At 34.6% G+C, this 27,349-nt stretch overlaps 12 protein-coding genes across 12 annotated transcripts; 6 read left to right on the top strand and 6 right to left on the bottom strand.

The window, feature by feature from the left end:
• Positions 1-1,416: 1,416 nt before the first annotated feature.
• Positions 1,417-2,097, top strand: RO3G_06192 (uncharacterized protein; the record flags this gene model as incomplete). The annotated part of the gene is made up of 1 exon (XM_067660782.1): positions 1,417-2,097. The coding sequence occupies one exon, from the start codon at positions 1,417-1,419 to the stop codon at positions 2,095-2,097; it is 681 nt and encodes a 226-aa protein (XP_067516883.1).
• Positions 2,098-3,013: 916 nt separating this feature from the next.
• RO3G_06191 (uncharacterized protein) lies at positions 3,014-4,537 on the bottom strand (the record flags this gene model as incomplete). The annotated part of the gene is made up of 3 exons (XM_067660781.1): positions 3,014-4,089; positions 4,134-4,477; positions 4,524-4,537. The coding sequence occupies 3 exons, from the start codon at positions 4,535-4,537 to the stop codon at positions 3,014-3,016; spliced, it is 1,434 nt and encodes a 477-aa protein (XP_067516882.1).
• A 1,061-nt stretch (positions 4,538-5,598) lies between these two features.
• On the top strand, positions 5,599-6,996 carry RO3G_06190 (uncharacterized protein; the record flags this gene model as incomplete). Its single annotated transcript, XM_067660780.1, has 3 exons — positions 5,599-6,009; positions 6,076-6,741; positions 6,793-6,996. The coding sequence occupies 3 exons, from the start codon at positions 5,599-5,601 to the stop codon at positions 6,994-6,996; spliced, it is 1,281 nt and encodes a 426-aa protein (XP_067516881.1).
• A 355-nt stretch (positions 6,997-7,351) lies between these two features.
• Positions 7,352-7,615, top strand: RO3G_06189 (uncharacterized protein; the record flags this gene model as incomplete). The annotated part of the gene is made up of 1 exon (XM_067660779.1): positions 7,352-7,615. One exon carries the CDS (start codon positions 7,352-7,354, stop codon positions 7,613-7,615), a length of 264 nt encoding a protein of 87 aa, XP_067516880.1.
• Positions 7,616-9,656: 2,041 nt separating this feature from the next.
• On the top strand, positions 9,657-10,565 carry RO3G_06188 (L-lactate dehydrogenase B; the record flags this gene model as incomplete). The annotated part of the gene is made up of 1 exon (XM_067660778.1): positions 9,657-10,565. One exon carries the CDS (start codon positions 9,657-9,659, stop codon positions 10,563-10,565), a length of 909 nt encoding a protein of 302 aa, XP_067516879.1.
• Positions 10,566-11,342: 777 nt separating this feature from the next.
• Positions 11,343-12,308, bottom strand: RO3G_06187 (uncharacterized protein; the record flags this gene model as incomplete). The annotated part of the gene is made up of 1 exon (XM_067660777.1): positions 11,343-12,308. One exon carries the CDS (start codon positions 12,306-12,308, stop codon positions 11,343-11,345), a length of 966 nt encoding a protein of 321 aa, XP_067516878.1.
• Positions 12,309-13,591: 1,283 nt separating this feature from the next.
• Positions 13,592-13,840, bottom strand: RO3G_06186 (uncharacterized protein; the record flags this gene model as incomplete). Its single annotated transcript, XM_067660776.1, has 1 exon — positions 13,592-13,840. The coding sequence occupies one exon, from the start codon at positions 13,838-13,840 to the stop codon at positions 13,592-13,594; it is 249 nt and encodes an 82-aa protein (XP_067516877.1).
• Positions 13,841-15,667: 1,827 nt separating this feature from the next.
• RO3G_06185 (uncharacterized protein) lies at positions 15,668-17,098 on the bottom strand (the record flags this gene model as incomplete). Its single annotated transcript, XM_067660775.1, has 4 exons — positions 15,668-15,742; positions 15,865-16,069; positions 16,457-16,460; positions 17,056-17,098. 4 exons carry the CDS (start codon positions 17,096-17,098, stop codon positions 15,668-15,670), a joined length of 327 nt encoding a protein of 108 aa, XP_067516876.1.
• A 2,250-nt stretch (positions 17,099-19,348) lies between these two features.
• RO3G_06184 (uncharacterized protein) lies at positions 19,349-20,845 on the top strand (the record flags this gene model as incomplete). The annotated part of the gene is made up of 7 exons (XM_067660774.1): positions 19,349-19,476; positions 19,534-19,661; positions 19,726-19,943; positions 20,014-20,148; positions 20,206-20,460; positions 20,523-20,604; positions 20,661-20,845. 7 exons carry the CDS (start codon positions 19,349-19,351, stop codon positions 20,843-20,845), a joined length of 1,131 nt encoding a protein of 376 aa, XP_067516875.1.
• Positions 20,846-21,155: 310 nt separating this feature from the next.
• RO3G_06183 (uncharacterized protein) lies at positions 21,156-22,065 on the top strand (the record flags this gene model as incomplete). Its single annotated transcript, XM_067660773.1, has 5 exons — positions 21,156-21,254; positions 21,316-21,539; positions 21,596-21,733; positions 21,793-21,907; positions 21,958-22,065. The coding sequence occupies 5 exons, from the start codon at positions 21,156-21,158 to the stop codon at positions 22,063-22,065; spliced, it is 684 nt and encodes a 227-aa protein (XP_067516874.1).
• Positions 22,066-23,734: 1,669 nt separating this feature from the next.
• Positions 23,735-24,418, bottom strand: RO3G_06182 (uncharacterized protein; the record flags this gene model as incomplete). The annotated part of the gene is made up of 3 exons (XM_067660772.1): positions 23,735-24,001; positions 24,059-24,189; positions 24,253-24,418. 3 exons carry the CDS (start codon positions 24,416-24,418, stop codon positions 23,735-23,737), a joined length of 564 nt encoding a protein of 187 aa, XP_067516873.1.
• A 1,037-nt stretch (positions 24,419-25,455) lies between these two features.
• Positions 25,456-27,067, bottom strand: RO3G_06181 (uncharacterized protein; the record flags this gene model as incomplete). Its single annotated transcript, XM_067660771.1, has 2 exons — positions 25,456-26,947; positions 27,021-27,067. 2 exons carry the CDS (start codon positions 27,065-27,067, stop codon positions 25,456-25,458), a joined length of 1,539 nt encoding a protein of 512 aa, XP_067516872.1.
• Positions 27,068-27,349: the final 282 nt, after the last annotated feature.

Raw genomic sequence — 27,349 nt, 5'->3', positions numbered from 1 at the left:
GTTGAGGTAACCTTGGTATTATCTTACTTATTAGTTCATCCAATCCTTTCCCAGTGCAGCACATCCCACGTAATGATCCATTATTAGCAAAGTATACTTTATCTTTTACTATTTCGAAACTTTTGGTCAACTGTCTGTACTTACCTTCCTCTTTATCGCATACTGAAGTCTCAAGTGTCCTGGACAAGCTATTATTAGAGATTTCTGATACTACGTCAACCGTCATCTGTGGCGATTTGAATGCAAGAATGGGAGTGTACACAGGTGATACTCTTCTTACATACCTCGGACGCATACTTCACAACTGGATATAATCATACAATATGGCGATATAGAATGAGCGGCTAAAATATGGATGTCCTACGTATATGACCTATAGCGGAAATATCATCGTTGATTATTTCATTAGTACGACGGAGCTTGCATGCCCAAACCTAGTGATAAGGGAAGATCTCTCACTAGACTCTAATCATAAATTTATGACTTTCTCTTGTCAAATATCTACTGCCAATAGCTGCTCCCTTCCTCCAAAGAGAGTCCTTTGGCATCTGGGTAAACTAAAAAAAAAAATGCAACTTGTCTCTCAAAAAAGCTCGGTTTTAACCCATATATCGGAACAATGAGAAAAAGATTCTAGTCTAAGTTGTTAAAAATCGTGACTGCTGCAATAGATGGTTGTGTAGAGAGATTCATGTAGTAGGCGCTCAAATTCGTATTGATGTGTCTTCTATTCAACGCTCAAAATTATTAAATGCGGAATCTTTTGTTAGTCCAAAAGATCAGAAGATTGTATTAACTTTAAATAAAAAAAAATTGGCTTTAACAAAAATGATAGTTCATTTAATCATTCTTCTTTGGAGAAAAGTCCCTCTTATTTTTAAAAAAAAATTGAGACTTGAGGATAGATGAAATTAGCAAAAAAAAAAAAAAAAAGCAATGTTTTTTTTACGGAGAATATTTTAATTTGCCCATAATGATATCATTGTTTATTTTCTTGCTTTAAGCATGTTCTTTATTCCCACGCTTGAATAATAAAAAGTTAGGGTTTTGAAGACAATAGAGATAATAGCCCGTGTAGGGTGGATGTTAGTGTAAAAGAGAAAAGAAGAATGCTTTTGTCCAATAAAACAATGTTTAATGTGTAACCCGAGTGTTGTTGTTTTCTGTAACCCAATAAAAATAATTTCCTTTATTAGTCTTCGCTTTAATGATTGGCAAGAATCATATAGAAAACGGAAACAGGAAAAAAAGCATGGGTTTATGTGTATGCGTAACTAATCACTCATATACGCACACTCTCACATCATCTTGACATAGTTTTATGCGCGTTTCTTACACATATAAAAATGAAGAGAAAAAAAAAAAACAAATGCCCATATACGCATTTTTGCATTTATCTTTCATCATTTTTTAAACATGTGTAGCGAACAAGGAAAAACATCGACTCTTAAGGCTGGTATGGAACTTGCCTCTGGTCCCTTCATGAGCTTCAAGCCCATGAGTGGCATCTGTGAAAGCTTCTGTGGCATTCATCCTTACTCAAACGACATGAACCGTCAAATCATCTCTTACCACTATTGTCATCTTATTGATGAGGACAGACGTCAATGCCTTGTATACGACAGTGATTCTGTAGATGCAAAGTTGATCGCGGTTGAATATATTATCTCTGAGACGCTCTTCAAGTCTTTACCGGAAAAGGAGAAGAAATTCTGGCACTCTCACAAGTATGAAGTTCAAAGTGGTATGCTTTGTATGACTGGTAAATCCATGGTGCCAGATGCTGTGACATCCTCTGCTGAAAAGCCTGCACTTGAAATCCTTGTAAATACCTATGGTAAGACCTGGCAGCTTTGGCCTGTGGATGACAATGGCAACTGTTCTTCAAAAGTCCCTCTTGGTCCTCCTCAGTTATTGATGTCCTTTACAGCTGATGGTCAAGTCAGACCTGAGATTATTGATCGTAGAGATAAGCAGATGGGTATCTCAACTCAAAAGAAACGTGAAGAGAGAAAGGATATCAAGGGTAATCCTGTTGCAGAAGGTGCTGATCAATGGGAAAAGGGTAATGCTTTCCAGATCCCAGCTGATATTTAAAAAAAATTGTGTATCGTAATAATCATCAAATGTTAATAAATCGCTTTATCATTGTTATTTTGCATAATATTTGGGGTTTCACACTTTTGAATGGATAAGAAAACGTGAATAAATGCTAGTCCATATTTAAAATGATAGCTTTAGGATAAGCATAAGCTAGACAGTATCAATTGATTTACTTGCAAGCTCTAGCAGACAAAGTTGATAACCAAGTTTGACATGAAAAAGATAAAAGAGAAGCAAATAGATTTATCCATAGCGTTTCTTTGAGTTATGTTTAATAAGATCTGCTACAATCCTTATATCATTTATTACAAACCAAAAGGTGATTTGTCTAACGAATAGACCATTGATTTTAATTGAATCAATCGAAATTTATAATACATTTATCTTGCCTTCTTATCTGATCAAATCATATACGAAAAGGAAGTGCCACTCAAAACTTTAGTAAACTACTCTTTTTTGCGTTAAAGAAAAAGTTCATTTATTGAACCCTTTGTTACAATTAAAACAGTTGAAACAATCAATTGGCTGAATAGTTTTTCAGCACTTTTATAATACATTTGTCCTTGTGAATAACCACAATTTAGATAAATTCTAAAGTATTTATGCCATCATCGTTTATGCAAGGCTATTAAGTACACTTACTATTTCATGCCCCAGTATTTGTAAATAAGAAAAACCAAGAAAGAAATACAATATGATTTATGTGAAACTACATTACAAGTTAATGCAGTAAACCATGTTTAATAATTGATTAAAATAAACATGGTTTACTGCATATAATTTTTATTAACGATTATTAACAATAAAAAGTAAATATAATAAATGTATATTAAAAAAGAAGTAAAGGTAATTATATAAAGTGTATCTAGTTTTTTTTTTTTTTCAAAAAAAAAAAAAAAAAAGTTGGATTCTAGTCATTCTGATCATTAAGATTATCATTCTCTGTAATAATACTTTGAGTCGTACTATAACTCGCAGTAAATTTACTAACAATCTTTTGAAGTGCTTCATCCAACTTATTCCACTTGAACACCTTGAGATCCTTTTCAATATTCCTAGGTTTTGGTTTCGGGAACCCCATGACGAGTCTGAAAAAGTCCACGGTATCCTCTTTATGCTTACTGATCGTCTCGGGTTCAAACCCTTCCAGATTTCTTCGCACCCGGTTCTTTTCTTCAACAGTAAACATGACGCCAATCAAAAATTGAAGCAAGGAAATACAGTCAACTGATGTCACATAATAGTCTGCCTTCTCTTCCCAATAGATACAAGAGACCACAAAGTCGGGTGGATCTCCAGACCGTTTGGGGCGATGCACGTTAAATTTAGCAAAGATGGACTCAGTACCTTCTTGTCTTCGCCAGAATTGAACCAGACGACGTTGATTTCTTCTTTCTTCTTCTGTCCAGTCTTGAACCATCTCTGAGAGATGACCTTCGATCGTAAGCGTCGCGTTACTCAGAACGTTTGCGAAGGGGTCTGGTGGGAGTTGTCCAGATGCGACAGGGGTTTGGCTTGGTAAGGCGGGTACAATCGGAACAGTACTTTGTGGCTGGATAGGATGAAGTGAAGGTGGATTGGAAGGCAAAGGTTGAATCGGATGAAGTTGAGACATTGGTTGAGGTGAATAGATACCCGATTGATGATGTTGAGGCGTAGGAGGAGATGAGACATGTGCAAAGTGATGCGGAGGTGAAACCATCATGGGTGGATTGGACATCATTCCTTGAGGAGGACGCATCTGGATAGGACTGCTGCTGGGCATCATAGACATCATGAAATTAGAAGACGAGTTCTCAGGAAACTGTAATCCTCCAGAAGTATCAGGTGGTCTATAGTTGGGATAATTGAGTATTTGAGCAGCAGCAGCGGCTGCATCCATATCATTCACTCTTGATGAAGAGGAAGGTAAGCCCATGTATGGCATATTATAGTAATTAGGTGAGTAAGGCATATAAGATTGAGCGGATGGACTAAGTTGTTGATCTATAAGAAATGTTAATAATTTAATAAATAAATTAAACAATTACCTCCAATTCTACTTCTTTTAGCATTCACATCATATTCATGCATTGTTCTTCTTCTGTTGCTATAAGAAAAGTATCCAGCAAACCAACTATCCAGGACTTGAATATGATCTTCAGTACCTTCACGTATCATAACAAGATAGATTGGAACTTTTTCACTATCAGGTGTTGATGTTAAAGTGTGCAATGGTACGTGAGAATGAAATGAGATGATCTGATGAGTCGTGTTTATAGAGAAATGAGTAGGAACAATACAAGAACCAAATGTAATTCTGATCAATGTACTGTTTAAGTTATTTAATGTCGTATTAATCACGAATGGATCACCAACTTGTCCTCTACTTGGGCTATATTCAATAATAGCAGGCGCTTCGAATAGGTTGGTAGGTTCACTGTGAGGTAGCCATTGTTGATATTGATTATTATTATAATCTATGTTGAAGGTTTAATGATTTTGATAAAATTCATGCATTTTTTTATCTATTTACTCTGTGACATGAAAGAATAAAAAAGCAAAAAGGATCTTCCTTTTATGTTGATCTGTCAAATAATAGAGAAATAAAGTGATTAGTTTCATTGCAGTAAAAAGATAAAGAAGGAAGAATAGCAAAGAATACTTTATATTATTTGATCCCATATTATCTATTGTTATTTATTATTATGATTGTATTATGCAGATCAATTTAATATAAGCTTTTTATTCTTTACTATTTTTCTCTCTTTTAATAAAATTCATTTCCGACTTCCATAACGTCTAACGCATGGTCGTACAGGATGAAGTTTGTGTGGGAATTGATAACTCACCTTTATTTTTGTTTTCACGAAAGAGAGAAAAAAAAAAAAAAAGAGGAAAGAGACGCAGCAGGAAAAATGCAAAAGAGTTCACTTTGTTTCTATTCATTAAAAAATGTAAAACTCATTCAATAAGATATTCGAGACTCTTTAGCATTTTTGAAACATATTCAATTCCCAAGTGATATCATCGCCTCTTTAGAAAAAATGCACATCATTATTTGTGTGGCTTATGATTAACGTACCCCCCTCTCTCCTCATACACCCGCTCTGTTTCCCTCTCAGCTTTTTTTTTCTTTTTCCTTTCAACACATCTCTACACCAAAACCTCTTTTATATTTCCTTTTCCCTTTCTTTTTTTTTTAATATAAAAAAAAAGATATAAACGCAATCATAAGAAAAATAACCCTCATTTGTGGTATCCCAAGTAAATGAACTCTTTTTGTAACCTTTTATACATGTCCTTATTCATTCCTGCCCAGATTTACACTCATACACGCCTATACTTTCCCATCTTATCACACACATAACCTTCATACCTTTTTCTTTTTCTTTATAATAAATAGTTTTACACTCGCACATTAAAAGGTAAAATAGCGTTATTATCTAAAAAAAAAAGTCTTTTGAGGAGCTTTTTTTAATTTGCAAACTTACACGTGTTATCTTATTTGTTTAGATGTCAGATACTGAAAACATTGACAGAAGTAAGCGCCCTCGTCGTGAAGAAGATTGGGATTCTGAAAACGAAGGCGACAATCAAGATGACCGTCATCCTAAACGACAAGCTATTCCTGATCCCGAAACAAAAGCACCTCACTTTTTCCCAGCTGATGAACAACAAAAACCACGCAATAAAGGATATACGAGAACAGTAACAGTGGCTTCAGAAGAAGGCATGATTGCAGGCAATATCTCCCTTCGTTCCTTAGTAGGTATGAAGGATGCTGGTTTGATTATTGGAAAAGGTGGTAAGAACGTGAGTGAGATTCGTGATTCATCAATGGCTCGTGTGAATATTTCAGATATTGTACCTGGTGCTGCTGAGCGTATCTTGACTGTTGTAGGACCTGTGTCAGCTGTAGCCAAAGTATGCTTTTTTTTTCTTGTCTAGTTTTACCACATAAAAAGAACTAAACAACAATGTGTATTGTAGGCTTATGCTTTAGTAGCAGAAAAGATTATTGAAGAAAATACATTAGCTGAAGACAACAAAGGACCAATTCAGCAAGATGTAACAATTAAGATTCTTATACTTGCCAATCGAATGGGTTCTATTATTGGTAAAAGTGGCTCTGTCATTCGATCCATTCAAGAAACAAGCGGTGCTAAGGTCAGCGCTCAAGAAGAACCACTGCCTTTATCAACTGAACGCGTTGTAACCATACACGGTACACCCGATGCTATTGAACAAGCAGTGAAAAAGATTGGCGATATCTTGGTCGATCAGCCCAACCACCACGGGAATTATATGCTCTATAAACCTATTGCTGGTGCTGCACCACACACCAGTAGTTCCAACCACGGTAATGGACATCGTAATTATCGCAGATCCAACGACAACAATAATGCAGCTAGCCATGCTATGCCAACAGCAGCAGCAGCAGCCATGATGGGATACAGTGGTATGCTGCCTATGGGTAACATGTCGATGAATGGATTTTATTATCCACCAACTAATTATCCTGGAGGATCTGGTGGAAGACAAGGTGATTATCCACTGCCAATGATGCCTGGACTCTCAAATCTGAGCATGATGGGTGGCTTATCCAATATGATGCCAGCTACACAATCACAGCAAATTTATATTCCTAATGAGATGGTAAATTAGTTTGGTATATATGCGTGTGTTTTTACTTATTATATATGATAGGTTGGATGTATTATTGGTAAAGGAGGAATGAAAATTAATGAAATTAGACAAACCAGTGGTAGTCACATCAAGATTGCTGATCCTAGCACTGATAGTCATGAAAGATTAATCACAATCACAGGCACACCTGAAAGTAATCAAATGGCTCTATATTTGCTGTACTCTCGCTTGGAAGCAGAACAGAAAAGAGTTGGATCTAGATGAGTTTGAAATTAATTCAGTAACAAAGTTATAAATAAAACTTAAAAAATATAATTTTCAGCCTCTTTTTCTTTGGCTGTTTTTAAATGAATTTGTTACTGTTGGGTATATTTTATTTTCATACTCTTGTATTTTCTTATCCAAGTGCACCAGGAACAGTAAGTTTAGGTCTTTTATGCTGTGCGTATATATAAAACTGACAATTCGAAAGTGTAATTTAAGTGAAAAGAGAATGTTGAGTGTAGGTCATGGACCTTCTAAATCAACCTGTCCTGATTGTTACGGTGTCAGCATTAAACCTGATTCCTCACTTGTTAATATACAACTCACTGGGAAATTTGCTTACCAAGGCATCGTTATGCTTGTCAAAGAGAAATATACCAATAAGACAGTAGGCGAGTTCAAAACATTTGACGAAGATTTATTTACCTCAGTAGCATGTGATGACGATGAAGAAGAACAAGACTGGGTTGAGCCAGATACAACGGCTGTCATTGGCCATGTGGATGCTAAATTAAAAAATTGGCCTGTAAATGTCGGTTGGAATATAGATCTTTTTGACAAACAGACAATCGATTTAAAATTCCAAGCCATGGTTGTTGTAAGTCAAAAGCACAGATAAGCAGCCAATCAGGAGGTTTTATATAACAAACCATTTTGTTAGATTGATTATGAAAATTTTCATTTGTTACCAGAGACAGAATTCAAACTGAAAAGAAAAGTGATTGCCACGACAGAAAAGAAGGAGACAACAAAGCCTACAGGCATAATTCAACCAAGCACCTCATCAATAAGAAAAGAGATAGAAACACAAACTATATTAGAAGTAGAACGTAAGAAAGAAGATGTGATGGTTGAGCAAGAACATAATGAATTATTTATCTGGACTTTCCTTACTCTCTCAATCATATACTGTTCCTTCTCAATTTGTTTACGACAACTCATCAATAGACAAAGAAAAAGAAAAATTGTCGACAGTGAACTTCAATTAATACCAACAGTTAGTACAAAAGACAACTAGAAATAATTAATCAATAATGCAGTGCTTCCAACAAGCAATGTCGTAGCCAATCAAAATCAATACCGCTGGCCAATTAAAAAGGATGCTACTGGCCAATCAAAATCAATTTCATATATTCAGAAATAGAAGTCGTGTTTTTAGAAGCCACGTCGCTTGCTTAGAAACCATGTCATAGTCCTTGGCATTGGAAATAAATAGAGTATTTTTTTTTTTCTTTTTTTCTTTTTTTCTTTTTATGCTAGACTGTCTTTATGGCAACCAGCTCTTGTTTGAATGATAGCTGCCTTGTACTTCTGAAAAAAGAATGTCCATTTTTGATTCGACGCGTTGCTAAAACAAAGCAGCCAACAAAAATAAATCACTAGGTTTTCATCTTACGTTCAATCGATTCACAGTGGCAGACGCTTGTGTTTTAATGGTTGACAATAGTATAAGGTATTTATCATGTATCTTCAAGTCACTACCAAAAGCCTTGGAGGAATATGTTGCTAGGAAGACTTCCGTATTCACAGCGCTGTTGAAGAACCAGTATGCCAAATAACAGCCTATTAAGATTTAAGATTTGTCATCTGGCCTTTTCATATGAATGCTCAAACTTATAATATCTCATTGTAGTGAGATTCCAAACAACCATAGTGTGTAACCTCCAAGGACTGGAAGCGATAATCATGGAATTTGGAAATGATGTCTTTATTTTCAAGCACTTATATACTATTGATTTCACTTGTCCAAAAGGTTTCGTTGCCATTTTTTTTATGAGTAGTGAGGGATGCATTTATTTTTCGTACGCTTTACGGGACAACATGTTCTTGCTTCACTTGAGTAACAAGCTCTTTCTTGGTGTGAAAATCAGAAGTATATGACAAGCAAGCAAAATTGATAGAGGTATTATGATATTTTGAGGCATTCTAGGAGCTGTAGGCGAATGTGTTCTTCCTTTCCCTTTGGTCACGGGCTTGTCTTGGGTTTACAACTTTATTGTGGGCTTTAAAGATATGTTACCGGCCTTTTTGAAAAATTGAACGCTTCGCATCACAAATGGACATTCTTTTTTCAGAAGTACAAGGCAGCTATCATTCAAACAAGAGCTGGTTGCCATAAAGACAGTCTAGCATAAAAAGAAAAAAAGAAAAAAAGAAAAAAAAAAATACTCTATTTATTTCCAATGCCAAGGACTATGACATGGTTTCTAAGCAAGCGACGTGGCTTCTAAAAACACGACTTCTATTTCTGAATATATGAACTTGATTTTGATTGGCCAGTAACATCCTTTTTAATTGCTTATTGAAAGCACTGTATTCATATGCCAAATAACAAAACTTAAAAAGTTACGCTGAGCGTTTGTTTTCATAAAGGTCCCGAGTTGATTTGCCTTTATTATTATTATTATTATTATTATGACTACCAACAGGTCTATTTTAATGGAATGTACTCTTTTGGATTACTTATAAACCATGGCATCTATGCCAACAATGCATGTATGAATGTGCTTTTATACTGTTTTTTTAAGCGGTTCATGTCTCTGTGTGTATAACATGAGCTTGCAAGTCCGAATATGCAAACAAAAATATTTGAATCAACGCTCTATTTATTTTATTTTATTTCTTATTTTTCATTTTATTTTTCTTTTCTATACAATTCCATGGTACTACATTCAAAGGTTGCCATCATTGGAGCTGGGGCAGTAGGGGCCTCCACTGCTTATGCACTTATGTTTAAAAACATTTGTACAGAAATCATTATTGTTGATGTTAATCCCGACATCGTTCAGGCTCAAGTCCTTGATCTTGCAGACGCAGCCAGTGTAAGCAACACGCCCATTCGAGCAGGCAGTGCAGAGGAGGCAGGGCAGTCAGATATTATTGTCATCACGGCTGGTGCGAAACAAAAGGAAGGTGAGCCTCGGACAAAGCTCATTGAACGAAACTACCGCGTGTTGAAAAATATCATTGGTGGCATGCAGCCCATTCGATCAGACGCAATCATCTTGGTGGTAGTAAATCCAGTCGATATCTTGACACACATTGCTCAGACACTCTCTGGGCTGGCACCAAACCAGGTGATTGGCTCCGGTACCTACCTTGACACAACCCGTCTTTGTGTCCACCTTGGCGATATCTTTGATGTCAATCCTCAATCGATCCATGCTTTTGTCTTGGGTGAGCACGGGGATTCACAGATGATCGCTTGGGAGGCTGCCTCGATTGGTGGGCAGCCGTTGACAAGTTTCCCAGAATTCGCAGAGTTGGATAAAAAAGCGATTTCAAAAGCAATATCAGGTAAAGCGATGGAGATCATTCGGTTGAAAGGAGCTACGTTTTATGGCATTGGTGCTTGTGCAGCGGATTTAGTGCATACGATCATGTTAAATAGGAAATCAGTACATCCAGTTTCTGTTTATGTTGAGAAATATGGAGTCACTTTTTCTATGCCAGCTAAACTTGGATGGAGAGGTGTTGAAAAGATATATGAGGTACCACTGACGGAAGAAGAAGAAGCGCTGCTTTTAAAATCTGTAGAGGCACTGAAAGCAGTTGAATATTTATCATAATTTATACCCACAAAAATAAAAATGGTGTCATTCATCTATAAAAATCCCAAAAAAAAAGGTCCATACTACTTCCTTTTCCAAAAGTAACTGTTGATAATTTACAAATAACAAACCATGTTTCGCCCTGCTAGTGCATACATAAAGAGAAAGCTAATAGTCAGCTGTTATACTCAGTGTAGCTAATTTTATGAATGATACTTTTATGACAGATATTCCAACAAAGCAAAAATTCCATGAATAAATACACGAAAAAAGGTTATTTGTAATCTATTTTAGTTTACAATCGAATTGTAAATTGTACACAATTTTATGAACTTTGTTTATGCATTAAAGAATGATAAACAGAGCAGTTTTCTGTTTTACTTTCTTCAAAAACAATATTGTGTTTTAAATCAAAAACAAAACTAAGCCTATTGGCTTTATATAATGTATAGAAAAACTAGATAAAAGAGTGTGATTAGATAGAAACAATCTATGGTAATTTTGACCAATACTTCAAGCTGGAGCTGTTCTAGCTTATAGATAAAATAAAGACACAAAAGGATCTAATTACAAGCTATAGGTATGACATACAATTGAAGTTGGTGACTGTGTATGAGGGGGCATTGTTGTTGGTGTAAGCTGGAAATGCCTGTACCACAGATGTACCCGTGTATAATGATAAGAAGGGATACAGAAATTCAGTTGTTATCTGTAAAACCTTTATAGTTTACTCGTAACAATCTTTCTTGATAGCTCACTCGACAATATGACGCCCAAATATAAAAAGTGTGTTTATTATCCATGACTTAAAGGTAGAACAATAAGTTCCAATAAATCATTAATCCATCTTTCCCTGACCTGTACCCATTCTTCACTCATCACTAATGTATGTCTTTCTAAATTAAGCAATGCACCGGCCAGATGTCTCTCTGATCTTGCTGTGCTCACTAATGTGAGCCATGTCTCTCTTTCTTCAAGCCAGGCCTCAGAGACAGCAGTCCATAGTAAGGCCATCTCTAACTGGACAAGTTGGTAAGCTACTTGTTCAATACTGTTTGGTTCCCTTGATAGCCAAGTTTGTCGTTTAGATAACCATTTGGGTGATTTATGTCGATTGTTTATATAGGATTCGTAAAGCCTTATTTTGTTGTTTAATGCTTTTATACTGCTGAGTATAGATGTTTCATATGAAGGAGGTGCTTCATGTGATGTGGATGGTATCGAAAATGCAGGAGGTGGACTTTCTGATCTTATTACTACTACTTCGTCCTCTGTTGTTGGATTATCATTATGTTCTTCGACATATTCTTCTTCCTCTTCTTCATCATCATCATCGTCTTCGATATCTGCATCTGCATTTTGTACGTCTGTTATGATTGTTTGACTGTGTTCCTCTTCTTCACCTTCAGTTGTGGTTGTGATTGTGGTTGCTGTTATATTACTGGTATTGTCTTGATTGTTTAATAATAATAGTTTGTCTACTTTTTCAGAGAGTTGGTCCATTTTGATTTGCATTTCAATAGTTGTTTGAATGAGAGTATTTTGATATTCTTCTGGTACATGCGCTTCCCACACATTGTCTATAGTTGAACTGGAAATCAAGATTCTTTTTGGTATCAGCTCTTGCAAGTTCGAATCAAGTTGAAATGGTACAAGTTTTGAATTTGATAAGAGTGCAGTTGCTTTTGGTAATAAACTTTGAACATCGCTTAATAAAACAACTTTGTCTTGTTCAATGTTTCGAATAGGTATTTGATACATTGTATCTTTATATTCAATAGATTTATATAATGTCTCTTCCATTGGGATTAATTAATTAAAAGGAAAAAAAAAAAAATTAAGAGAACCCTGCTTAATACAGTTTTATTGTGTTACATCATTTATTTGTTAACAAAACATTACCGTGTTTGTCTATCACTTTCATAAAATATTTTGGTGGGATTGTACCATTGATACCATCTGATAATATAACATCATTTCTTGACTTGTAAAATTCAATTCCATCTATAAATACTATCAGTTTCTTACTGTAGTATGATTGATACTATGACCAATACCTTGCATTGCTTTTTCAGCATCAATGTAAATAAACACTTCACTTGACTTTCTAACCCCACTTTTCACTTTGGGATCATTTGGTAGTCCAATAGCGAAATGAATATGAATTCTATTCATTTTAGATAGGCCTTCCTTCTTGATTGTTTCCCATGCTTTTAATGTTGTACCATGAATCACGTCTGTCGTTACTTTATCTAATTTTTCAAGTAATTCGTCTGTTTGAACAACATTTAAAGAATGGCCTTGTGTAGCACGTATATAAAATTGGTCGTCTTCCTCCTTTTTAATTAATTCAAACCGTTTTTTGTCATTATTGTCTACTACAAGTTGAATATCTGGATACGTCACTCCTTTGAATCTTGGTAGTTTTAACTGTACACTATTATTAGTCAATGGTACATATAAAAAGTATAAGTTATTACCAAATCGTCTAATAATACAAAACCATCACTTGAAATATCTAAATTTTCTTTTAAGGCACCATGACGAAGAACATAGGATAACTTTTTTGAAAGACTCGTAATCTTGTTTTCTAGAGATGAATTGGACATGAACTATTGAAATGAGCAAAAGAAAAATTTTTGATGACAGTTGACAATATAACGTTTTTTTTTTTTGTTTAAACTCCGGCAACTACAGTGGAAAATAGAAAATAGTTTTAAAGGTAACTAAATATATTTACGTTGATATTTATACAATATAAGAATATATTTCTTAATAAAAGCATAATTCAAGAATATTATATTTCGGTTTACATAAAAATCATAATGAAAAAAAAAGGGAAATGTTACTAGAAAGGTATGAACAAACATTTTAATCATAAACACGTAGAGAAGCAGTAAATTATGAAAATCATGCAGATTGTTGAGTTAGAAATATTTTATTGTTCCGAATAAAACGCGTTTAAATTACAGGATAATGACCTCAACCTGAAAGATCATCCCTGGATCATAACCGTCGTTTGATCAAACGACATGCTTGATTATTTATTGTTTTATATTACATTCATTACTTACAATATCAATTTCTTTCTTATTTGTCATGTAAATCTTCAATTCCTTGGCATATCTTGCTTTATCCAATTCAGCCTTTTGTTTCCAAGGCAACCTTTCTTCTACAGACATTGCATGCCAATTGGCTGAGATCGATTTACTGATGGGCCCCACAGTAGATCCAGGAAAATTTTGAGATACTTTTGGGTAGACATCAATGAGGTAATGCAAGTAAGCAGACATGGGATGTTTAGGAGCAAATGGATGGTTTTGTCTCTTCTTTTTACGTCCTCTTGGGTCCTTTTGTCCTTCGGATAGATTTGACTTTCTCAATCTCTTTTTTGTAGTCGAAATATTTTTAGCTTTCATATTCGCTGTTACTGCTAAGGCTTGTTTACTATATTCAATATCCCGTTCTTCTTCATTTTGCCTTTCTTTCTGCTCATCATCGTCAACATGCTTTTTTAAATGATTTTCTTTTTTAATATGGAGATTAGAAATAGATACAACCATACTTACACTGGTCGATGCTTTCCAAGGCTTTCCTATGTGCTGATTAATTTCATTTTCTGTTACATTTGAATTGTCTTGTATTTGTGTATGCTTTATATGACTACTGAACAAAAGAAACTCATTGGGTAATACTTTATTGGATAATTCTTCTTTGTTAATCGAATGGCTTTGATTTACTGATAATCGCTGCTTCAATGCAAACAAAGTCGAAAAGTTCAAAAATGGTTTGTTTGACTCTTCTGCTTCTTCTTTTTGAGCTTCTAGGATAGCTTCAGGAGAAACGATATGCTTGGGTGCTTGGTCTTGATTATTCTATTTATTGTTACTATGTACTTTATATCTTTTTTTTTCTTTTTACTTGTGAAACATGATTCCATTGTTTGCTATAGAACGCTTGGTGTGTTATGTTGTTATTGATTGGTGGTAGATAATATGATGGTTTGAACAAGGTATTATTGTTATTTATTAACTAAATAAATATTAATTTGTTGTGCCTTATTCTTATTTTTTTTTTTTCGTTACTTTATATTCAGTTGGAAATGAATACATGTTGTCAATTTGAATCGTAAATGGTTCTTCACTGTTAAATACGTTTTCTTTACTCATTCAATCACAACAAGAAGTGATAATGTGAAATGAGAGAGAGAAATAAAAACCAGGTGGCGACTTTTTTTTTTCTCGCCTTACGCATTGCTAAATCAAGATGGTTGTGTATTACTATTGATTGGCTAATGATCATCTCTTTCTCTACTTGTGAAAATTAAAAGTCAGACTCATCATAAAGATGCATTCTTGAGTATCAACAAACTTTCTCTGTTTATTTAAACAGTCCTCGAATATTATACTTAAACAAGGTATTTTATTTGTAAAGTTTCAAGTGACTGAAATGGACTCGTGATGTCTTAAAGTATCGTATCGCCCGGGTCAGATCAAATTATGTTAACGAAACCAAAAAACCCTTTAGGGACAAAGGGAAAAAAGGAAAGAGGAGAGAGTAAGTAGAGAAAAAGCAAAGAACAGATTATAATTGTGAAAGTCAATCAAGGAATCGTTGCTCTGGATTAAATGGTGATGAATGTATCTTATCATGGCATAGAAACCTTCCGATGTTACGATGAAACAATATTTTCATACAAAGGCTTAAATAAGCACGTGGTAATTCAAAATATCATGATTGTCCAAACCAAATCAACTGAAACCTAATTGAAGCTCAAATCACTTATGAAAGCAAGGATAGAAAAAGGAAAGAAAGAGAATGAGTAAGAAGGGAAAGATGTGTCATAGATATTAATATGTATTCTATGGCAGCCAATCTAAGAGTCATTTTCTCGGAAAGAGTGTGTTGGATATTACATTTAAATTTTGATTTTTATTTATAATCAATTTGAGCGCATGATGTCTAATAAAGCATCGTTTTCGCTCTGGTCAGATTAGTAAGAAAACGAATGAAAACTAAAAACCCTTCTGGAATTCAAGCTAAAAATGAAAGGAAGGAAAGTGAAGAGGACTGTGTAAGATACACTAGGTTTGGGGAATTGCGGGTGTCAAAAACAGAGGCTAAGCTTGAGGAGGGATGGCAGTCATGGGAAAACATGTGTGGATTAAGGGGAGTACGGTCATAGATTGTAAGACCTATAAATGATCAAATATACGTCCATTGCGGAATGCATATGGAAGGGGGAAGATCAAAGGACTTTAGGTACTCGTGATCAATCAGACCGAAACGAAGAAAGAAGCAGACTGCTGTTTTATACAGTTTTGAAACGGCAAAGTGCTGGGCCGAGCCGCTGAAGAAATGCCCAGCGGGTATGTTCAGCCTTTCGATGAGTCGGTGCATTGATGAACTCAGGATCTCGAGCATTCTCTGGGTCAAGAGGGTCAAAGTCATCACGGACTAGGATGTGAACTTTACGTAATTGCTCGCGAAGCTCATTCTCATATCCATAATGTATAAGGAAGCTTACCACATGTCGATCAGGATATTGAATATCCAAAATACGATGGGTATTGATGTGCAAGCGGTGAAGGCTGGAGCGCAACTGGTTCAAAGGAAGTCGGCATTAAATAGGTAGATGAATAAATTTGAAACCTGTAGTAGGTAACGAAAACTGCTTGGCAATAGCTATTAGACTGTGGTGAGAAGTAGTGTATCAAGATGTCGAAGCCTTGGAAGGAGGCGAAACTTTATTTTGTTTGGCGAGTGAGGATATTTGTTGGTGGTGGGTGAAGAAGAATGGGAGGCGGTAGGTAATGAGGCATATTCATTTGGAGGAGAAAAGATTGCCGGTGGTGAAGGTAACAGTGCGAGTTGTTGGCGCAATAAAGTATTCTATTGCTGTAGTTTACGTATCTAATTACAATCAGCAGCTAATTTTGCTCGCAATCGTTGAAGTTGCTTGTTGTCTTGAGGCATGAACGAATTATCTAAAAAGGAAAAAACGACGAAAAGTGATGGAAAGCGGTTAGAGATCATATTGGATATTACAGTGGTTTCCAAATAAACGAGGAAAGTTATACTCGCCAATTGAAAATATGTGATAACTATTTTGAAAGCATTAAATACTTTTTTCCAAAAAAAAAGCAGCAGTTAAAGAATGAAATTAGGTGTCGTATCCTTCACCAAAGGTCTGTTGTATAAAGATTAAGGTAATAAGAAAAGAGGTGGAAACTAAGATCGAGAAATAACTTGTGTTCGTTTTGAGACTGATCTTTATTTCAGTTTAAGTTAAAGTAAAAATGATTCTAATTGAAGGCAGGTATTTATATCTTATTGAGTGAGTGGCTTGATAACTTCTATTGTAAGCGTTCTTCTAATCTTCGGGTACTTTAGCAAGCGTCATCTATAATTATGACTATGAAAACTCTTCATTTGTTCTTTTGTATGTCTGTCATAGATTATCTTTTATTCTAGGAATTCCTCACTAATTTGAATACCCTTCTTTTACGCGTTATTTCAATTATGTGAAAGATTAGCAATAATACTGACATTGGATTGTATTTTGTTATTTTAGTTGATACTTCTTCTTATCAAAAAATTCTCATGAATACAAAACATATTCCAAAAGAATGTGTTTAATTGGAATTGATTGTATGATGTTATTTAAATAAACTTATATTTATTAATGTCAATTACAATCAGTTACTGTTTTACAACAAGATCTACTAGAGTAACTTGTAAAGAAGCTTCTAAGTTCGATGAGTCAAAGCGCTGCTGCCATCAAAAGATCGTCTTTTAGCGCTACAAAGAGAACCTCTTGTTCATCTTGTCTGCCAAAAGAAGTCAAGCCCCTCTACTTCTAAATGACCCTCTTCTGTTGGGAATAACGATGCTAAAAAGAATATGGTCAGTAATGCTCTTTTATGTTGGAATGAATATGACACTCCGACATCTAAGGAACCAACTGAAGCAAATGTTTATGCAGGAGCAGCAGTGTCAAATTGATGTGTTTCTTTTTTTATTTGTTAGGATAAAGAAAAAGGAAAAAATTTCCAGTTCTGTCTGTTACCATTCTAATTGTAGATTAGCATACAAATTATACATCAATGTAGATAAATTGTCAAATGTGTCTTAAACAGTAATACTTGCATAAGAAAAAGGAATTTTGTTACTAGGATCCTTAAGTAGCTTAGGCTCTAACATCAATGGCTCTTCTTATCCTCTTACATTTCGTTTTTTTTTATTTTTGCATCAAGCTAAAAGACGTAAAAAGCTTTAAAGCAGACTGTAATGGCAGGACTAACAGAAGAGTGCAGGGATGATGTTCAAATCAATGCTCTTGGTTGGAACTGTTTTATAAATATCTATGCGATTTCCTCAATAATTTCGCAAAAAAGACTGCAAAGTTGCTCGGATCCAATTCGCAAGACTAGAATGTCTTTTGGCTCAGCTCTAACCTGAAGGAAAAGAGACTGTTGGATTTGCTTGTTTAACACATGAAGTTACACCGCGTTTTATACCACCTGAATATGAAAAGGGGTATCACATATTTTTATAAATCTTCATCCAGATCCATTTTTGGGGGGGGGCCTTTTTAATTGTACATTTAATACAAAGAAAATTAATTGTACGACATCATACCTCATTTTTGCTGCAAATTGACTAATAAGATCAATAAAAACTTGATAATGAATTATTCCTTTGTATTTGATGATATATAACAAAGGATACACCAAGTAATCAAAAGCAACTAAGTAAGTCAAGACGAATAACCATGAGCATAGACATCTTGCCAAAGCAAAAAGAAAAAAAGTTATTTTTGTGAGAAGGGTGGAAAATGAGTAACTTTATATCTATTAGTTACAAGTAGAGTTTTTTTTAAGAGAGAGGAAACTTCCTCTAGTTTCACACTGTCCCCTAAAACATCTATAACCTCTTTCTAGATTGTAAAACCTAGACCAACTGCAAAAGGAAATTTGTCACTTTTATATTTTACTTTATTTGGTTCTTAAGTCTTTCAAATTACCAGGAATATGAATATACAAGAAACTGACAATCGGCAACTATCATTCGCCTTATATTAATCTATCAGACAAATCATCACTCAAACACACACTTCTCTACATGATTCCTGTCATTTAAATAGCACATAATGTATCTCAAATCATGTTACTATTGAACCTGAGTGTTTTTTAGCTTATTTATACCTTATATTAATTAATCTAACCTTGGTGAGCAGATGACTCTCGTCAAATATTCAATTGCATTTTAAAGAAAAAAATTACTTTTTAAACAAAAAAAAAATTACGATACGCAAAATCATTGATTGTACTAGCAGGGTTTTGAAATAATAATATTATTAATATTTGTGTTGCATAATTTTTTCACAAACTCGAAAAAAAAAGTATGGGCATAATATTGCCAGCCACTTTGAAGCTCTAGAATCTAACAGGGCTTGTGGATTAATCGATTAAGATACTTCTTTTTCAATTCTAGCTACTGAAAACAGGGGAACAAAAGGCATTTAAGTGCTTTTCTGTTACAAAAGAGATCAAATCGGAATTTTTAAGGTTTTTTTGATCTCCCGTTATAATCGGTATTAAGGAAACAAAGGAGTTGTATACATTAAAGATTTCAAAAATAAAAGGAAAAATGGTTTATATATGGATAAACTTACTATATTGAGGAAGTTGGTTAGGAGATTAGGATTTACTCATTTTTTTTAGACCGTTAAGATTTTATTTAAATGTTTTTTTTTTTGTTGTTGTCTAGCTTTCCCCTTTTTTCATTAATTCAACACAATGAAGCTCTTCTCCTTAACTGTTTTATCTGTTTCTGCTCTTTCTGCCCTTGTAAGCGCAAGTCCCCTAGTCAGTAAGCGTGAAGCAGCTGCCTCTTCTAATTCTGAACGTCGACTTATCCAACTCAGGTACAATAAAAAAAAGGCATCAATGTAATCCGAAGTCATAACTTATCCATCATATAGTGAGGATGCCCCTGCTAAATGGATGACTGAATCCGAAAAGTTAGACTTGATCCGTGCACGTACCAAGTTCATGGATATTACTGATCATTCTACTTCTCGTGTTGTCTCTTTGGCTAATTGGACGCCTTGTAAGTAGCCTTACAACATATTATTTTAACAAAAAATAATTAAAAGATATATGATCATCATTAGACATTCCTACAAAGGCAGAGTATCAAAATGAGGTTAAACCATTTATTAATCAGCTCAACACGAAAAACATGGAAACCATTTTAACAACATTTAGTAATTTCAGAAACAGATATTACAAATCAACCTATGGAGCTCAATCTTGCCGTTGGTTAATTCAGCAAATCAAGGATGTTGCATCAGGTAATAGCAATGTATCTGTCAATCAGTTCGATCACTCTGTAAGTCTTTTGATTTTTTTTTGTTGTTGATGTCGCAGGTCAACGTTCATCTGACATAATTCAATTTTAGTGGGGCCAGTTTTCTATTATTGCAAGAATAGAAGGCTCTGATGCTAGTCTTAAAAATGAGCTGGTTATTATTGGTGCCCATCAAGATTCTATCAATATGTATTCTCCCATATCAGGTCGCGCTCCTGGTGCTGATGTAAATTATTATTCTTTTGAAATTTAAATCAAATTAATCGCATTTTTCTTTTATAAGGACGATGGCAGTGGCACAGTTACAATTTTAGAAGCATTTCGTAGTCTTGTTCAGAACGGTTTCAAGCCTGAAAGATCAGTAGAATTTCACTGGTATAGTGGAGAAGAAGGTGGTTTATTAGGTAGTCAAGCAGTCTCGAGCAAATACCAACAACAAGGAAAGAAAGTTGTCGGTATGCTACAAAACGATATGACAGGATACATAGGTAACAATAAAGAAGTCATTGGTATTGTCACAGATCATGTTGATGACAAGGTAAAAACAATTTCGTAAAACGCATGTATATACCTCTAGCTAACATTAATGGGTATATGTAGTTGACCAACTTCCTTAAGACTTTGGTTGATACTTATGCTAGTATCCCTTATGTATCAACTAAATGCGGTTATGCTTGTAGTGGTAAGAAAAGAAGAAAAAGTAGCAAAATACATTTAATTTAAGCTGTTCTTTTGTAGATCATGCCTCGTGGTTAAAATATGGATTTCCTTCTGCTTTTGCCATTGAAAGCACTTTTGAAGATTCTAATCAAAATATTCACAGTGAAAACGATGTAATTGATGGTCTTTCCTTTAATCACATGAAAGAGTTTTCCAAGCTTGCCCTTGGTTTTGCTGTTGAACTTTCCCATAAGCGTAATTGAATTATTTGAAATGGCGGTAAAAAAAAAGGCTAGGCTGCCTTATCCACCTTCTTTTAAGTGAATAAATTATTTAACAATTATAATAAAAACAAAAAAAGACCTTATTATTTATTAAAATATTCATATTTAATACTTGTAAAAAAAAAAAAACTGCTACTGCCTTGATTCTCAATTTCTTTGAGTTTGGTGGCTTTGAAGCAGTAAGTGAAAAAGAGAGAGAGAGAAACGAGGCACAGGATAACTTGTAAGCTCAGAATGACTTTTTTTTTAAAATTGTTTCTCTTTCTTTTATTTTAATTTTAAGCTTATCATGCCAAACCTCAATTCAATTTCTTTGATTAACAATGTCGAAGCAGCTTCAAAAGAGCTAGAGACTACTTTAGTGAAGTACATGGAAAAGAAATTAAATGTAACTTGAATAGCACGCAAAGAACAAAGAAAAAGATGAGTTTAATCACATTACTTGTTAGGGTACTTTGGAAGATCAATATGATTTTGATGAATACGAGCATGTTCAACAAATACTTGATAGACTTAAAGATATTCAGTCAACCTCATACACATCTACACGGGATAGTAAACAATCAACATCTGATGCAAAGGATTACATGGACAAAAAACAAGTTGAAATGCAAGATGTGATGTATGAAAAGAGACATATTCTTGAAGAGATTGTGAAATGTCGCGAATTTAGGTAATATTTTTTGTAAAGATGACGTGCATTTTTGGTTATTAAAGCAATGATTGTAGATCCGTATACCAGGACATTGAACTTATACCACTAGAAGAATTTCAATCAAAAGCAGGACCAGAATATCTTGTAGACTTTGACAACCAACACCAACTCATGATTAACAGATTGAAATACGAACTTGTTATACGAGCAGAGTAAATTATATAAGAAGTAGAATAATATTGACTTTTTTGCTCAACTGACACTGTCTTAGGTTAAAGGAGCAGCAAGAGGCGCTTCAACAAAAAAAAGCTCAATTGATTAAAGAGAATATAAAGACACAAAGAAAAGTGGACCAGTTTGATAAATTATTAGACGATTTTGTCGAGGTAATCATTTTAGACAGTAAAATAGCTTCATTACTCATCGCTTCATACAGTCTACTAGACCTGTTATAGACGCTTTGGAAGCAGAAGAAAAAGCAACTACAATTGCAGCAGAGGCAGAACAAAATGGAATAGCAGAGAAAATGGATACATCAGTATAAACCCAATAAAGTAATAAGTGTACATATACAAAATGTTCTTAGTGCCAAAATAATTCAGACAAGTAGAAAATAATAAAAAGTATCAGGAGAGTATGCTTTGTTCTATTTTATTTGATGAAATGAAAATGTTTGTGATTTAAATTCCCTTTACAGTAATCAATTGCTGGCTTTGAAGGTATTTAAGTATATAACTATTGCAATCGCATTTAACATAAATAAAGGAATCAATACAATAATAATAAAACATAACAGATAAAATTCGTAATATAACAATATAATCCCACATATAATACATCATTCATATGAAGGTCTAAAGACAAGCTGGAATTGCTCTTGATAAACATAAAGATATATTCCATAATAAAGCATGTTATTTTTTTACTTACAAGTATAGCTTAATAAAAATACTGTCTCCAAGTAAACATAAATGAAATTCAATAATCTAAAAAGGTATTTTTCAGGCATATTTTGGCAGACAAGAACAATAATGGACCGAATACTTTAGAGTCAGTTGACAACCCTTTTCCAATTACACCGATAGCTACTGTCTCGATCTTTTGCTGGGAAACAGTATGTAAATCACAAGACTGATGCAAATTTGGACATTTGACAGATGGCTTTCTAACAGTCTTCAGGGATTCATACTTATTTCCTCTAAAAATATCACCTTACATACTTGTACTATCGAGAAAGACTCGAAAGAATCTATTTCATTGAAATTTTCACTATATCCTTTTTGTTCTTTGAATGTTTGGTTTTACGCATACGTGAAAGATATCAAGTAAATAGTAGTTATTGAAAAAGTGTGTTATATCCTTTAATAATTGCGTACACGCTTTCAGTCGAGATAGCATTATTACTGTGAAAAATGGCTGTTTTTGCAAGCAATCTGTTCAACCTGGACTATCCAACTGTTTATTTGATTATTGTAGGCTTCTAGCTATAGTCATTAGTATATTAAAGCAAACTATTTTAGAAACCCAAACACATTTAAAGTATTCATGTATTTTACCTAGAAGTAGGACTATAGCTGATATTTTTAATCGTATCATATTTTGCAATTGTTATTTTTACGCATACAAATGGTACGTATCCTTAGGTATATTCAGGTATTTTCCAAGACTTCACAGCTTTTCTAGTGAAATAGTAAAGCATATACTGGATAGCTACATTTGATACTTTTAGTATTTCTTTTGAAATTCAAAAAATGAAGAACAATTCAGTATACAACACTAATAAATAAAGCCGGACAACTACTTGCAAAAGTGAAATATATTGCTAGGCTGAATATAGCAAAGGTCGAATTAAAATCCTATCCAAATCAATGGTGACTAAAAACTCTTTTTTGGCTAGTCCCCCCCCCCTCAAGTGTAATAATTCCCGGAGAAAATATAATGTAATTCAGAAAGAACATATATCTATTTAAAAACAATAATACTCGAAACGATATTGTAAACCACAATAAAAAGTATTGTATTAAGCATTTCTTTAATTTTTTTTTATTAATTTGCATCTGTTAATGATGTGTAATATAAAAAAGCCAGTAATCCGGAGGAGGGGGAGGTAAAGATTTACAGTTCTCTGTAGAATTCGGCGTACATCGTCATTATTTGTAAATGTTTGTATTCCTGTACATGAATTAAAAAAAAAAGAAAATAAGAAAATCCGTTTAAAAGTTTACAATAGCGAAAAAAAGAGCACTGAAAACGAGCGCTTTTGAGATATGCAAGGTATTACTGGCTGAATTACTCTTAAGAGCAGTGGGTGCTGAGCTTGAGTGAACAGGTGTGCTTGAACCAGATACACTAGGTATGATGATAGAAGAGGTAGGTGGTGCAGCTCCAATAGTTATGGGGATTGTAAGATTTGTTTCGGACACATGGTCAGTAAAGGTGACTTGATAAGAACCAGTTTTTGTATTGATAGGGATATGATACTATTTAAAAAATGCTTTGTTATACTTGTCCATTCTTCTTTTTGTAATGCCACTTACATTAAATTGATGCTCATAAGAAATAACACCACCAATGTTCTTTTGAAAACTGTAACCTTGAGAAATATCAGCAGAGGGATTTATTACGATAGACTTGGTGCCATTATTAAGCGAAATAGAAAGTTGAAGATCTGTTCAAGAAAGATAGCTTATCAACACATATTTATCGCAATAGTAGGAAGATAATACTTTACTATTTGAGTTAGTGTCGCCCGAAACAGTATAAACGCATGGTAGAACACGGCTTGCAACATAAGGAGCATTCGGTGTTGGAGAACTTACATTAAATAAACCAGTGGAAGACTGAACTTGAGCATAAGCAGCTGTTATAAAGCACGACAATAACACAAATAATTTCATTATAAGGGCTTATATTTCTCTTTTCTTTTTCTTTTTTCCTTTTAATATTTTGAAAAAAAAAAAAAAAAAAAAAGAAAAAAAAAAAAGAAAAGAAGAGAAAATAGGAAGAAGGAATACTAGAAAATACAATTGTAAAAGGAGAAAAAAAACTACAACCTTTCCGAAAATACCTACTTACTCCTTCTCCCCTGATTTTCTTACTCTGTAAATAAGACGTATGTTTAAACGCTTTCTTATGCAGCTTGCATCTAGCATCTTCGTAATAACAGGAAAGATTTTGACTTTACTACATTTCCTACTATGGGCCATTAACCAACCTTACAGCTCGATAACATGATAAGTCTTGGACGCTTGTTGATTCTACTCTCTAATTATAATAAAAAAGGGATAAAGGCCAGATTTATTTCTCTATTTTTGTAACGAATTTTGATAGAATATAAACCTTTTTTTGTAAATATTAGTGATCTTTATTTTGGGGATTTCCACTTGTAAAGGGCATATTTAAATTTAACAGGAAAAGACGCCCCCTTTTTTAATCGTATTTTTGTATTCCTTGATTACTAGGGAAGATGCTGCATAAAATAGCAAAATATGAATGTCGTGCACAAAGGATTTTCTGAGTAAAAACTTCAGTAACCAGCAGCCAATGCTACAAAATAAATAAAAGGAAGAATGACCATCAACGATGTGGTCCATGTAAATTGACAACAAATAGCTGGTTTTGGCGTAATTTAGAATCAAAATCTAATGTCTGGATAATTATGACGATAGAGTCCACGCAAAATAAAAGCCTAAGCAGACTCCATCTATATTTGTAAAATAAATCAACTTGTATCCCAATTGCCCACATAGTTTTCATTTTTATAATAGCAGAAAATGATGCTTTATATTTAGTTTTATTTCAAAAGTGTATCTTTTATATGATATAAACAATAGAAGAGAGGGGGATAGGGGATATACAATATCATGAACAAAGGGGATAAAATGTGTACAGAATAAAACAATGAATGCCAAAAAAAAAAGTTATGGATTTGGTCTTAGAAGGCTTTAGATGTAGTTCTTGATGCTTTTGAAAGACGAGAAAATGCACCAAGGTAGAACGAGACGAGTCGATGGTAGACAGAAGAAATTGCACGGGCAACAGGTCCTCGGAAACCATAGATACAACGAAGAGCAATCCACTGCTGCTGTCTCTTTGGTACCTTAGCACGAAGTGGAAATCCGGGGGAATTTCGAAGAGCAGGACCGATGGCCATATAGATTTCAAAAGCTGCACGGATACTGTCTTGAACTTCATCGGGTAATCCATCGATACCTTTCTGGGCTTTATCTGATATTTGATCGGCCAAATTAAGGATGCGAATAGCAAAAGACTTTAAATGACCTTCCCCAACTTGCATGGGGGTTCTGGCTACTTTTAAGAGATGGTAAACGGCTTGAGGAGGATGAGGCATGTATTGAAGTGGGACATAGCATCTACCCACGAGGCTGTCAGCAATGATGTCACGAGCGATATTAATCAGCTGAAGACATTGACCAGTTGCTCTTGCTCTAGACAGCACATCTTCTTTGCGAGCCGCTTTATCCCGGCCGCCCCAGTTTCCACGACCCGTTTTGTACATGATAACACAAGTACATAATTCACCAAAGGTACCAGATATCAAAGCAGCATAGCGTAATAAGTCATCTTGTTCTTTAACAGGGCTTCCATGAAGGTCAAGTTCCCATGCTTCAGTGAGTTCAAACATCGCACGAGGACAGAGATAATGAGAAATACGAGCAAAATTTCGAAAGATAGCAAGTACATCCTCATTAGGCAGCAAAGAGGCATAGTGATTCCAATCAATATGAGAAGGTAAGGAAGGATCGACTTTGCCGCTTTCTGTTACAAGATCAGTTTTCTCTGGAGACGCATCACCAAAGAATACATCATGAAGAAATTTACGAATGGTCACCAAGTTTTCCTCACACTGTTCTGGACTTGGTGCATCATCTACCAAATCGTCAGCGGTACGGAAAAAGGCATACAGAATACATAAGTCTTGACGAAGATTAGTAGGAAACAAGGCAGCCATCGTCGTCCATGAACGAGAAACAGACCCAAGAGCACGGATGGCAGTATTTAAATCTTCTATGGGGCCCGCATGGAGCTCAGATTCAGAGGGCATGTTCAAGATGAGCTTCAGCATGGCTAGCCAGTAGGAAGCAGTAAAGGCATTTTGAAATTTAACTTGCTTGTCTTTGTCCAATGTTATCAGATGAGGATAGGTGTTCAAGATGGCATCAAGGTGATCCAAAGCATTGCAAGCAATGACCAATAGAAAGGTAAACGCTAAACAGTCTTTGTAGTTAAAAGTATATAAAAGGGAGTGGCTTGAAGGATAGCAAGTCAAATGACAGGTAATAGACGAAAAAAGTACGGCAGAAAAGACAGGTTTCCATCTCCTGGCAAGATAAAAACCAGACAGGTACCATAAAGCACCAGTGGCGGCCAAAGTGAAGGGTAGAATATAATTAGAAGTTGATTGACTAAAGGGAGAAAAACATGTGGGAAAAAGGGGTTGATTAGCTTATATTAATTTGTTAATTGTGTAGAAAGTACCTTAAAATAGCAAGTAAAACGAGACACATGGAGATGGCATGACGCATGAAGCCAGAAATGTAGCTAGTAGCGCGAGGCTTGACAAACGTGATTGGAAATTGCCACCTTGTGAGTAAGCCGCAGAGTGAGACGGTGAGTACTGTGATTGAGAGAAGAAAAAATGAATCCTTCAGTGCTGATGTGTTGCTGCCGTCATTTAGTTGAGAGGTAAGATCGGTTGATGGCACAAACTTAAATAAACTTAATTCTTTGATGAGTGTTCCATTCATGCTGTATGAATTTGTTGTTTGAGATCGTTGATAGTTGGTGAAGGGCATAACGAAAGACAA

This window comes from Rhizopus delemar, genomic scaffold (genome assembly GCF_000149305.1).
Source record: "Rhizopus delemar RA 99-880 supercont3.4 genomic scaffold, whole genome shotgun sequence".
Lineage (NCBI taxonomy): Eukaryota > Fungi > Mucoromycota > Mucoromycetes > Mucorales > Rhizopodaceae > Rhizopus > Rhizopus delemar.
This window is presented reverse-complemented; position numbering and strand designations above follow the sequence as displayed.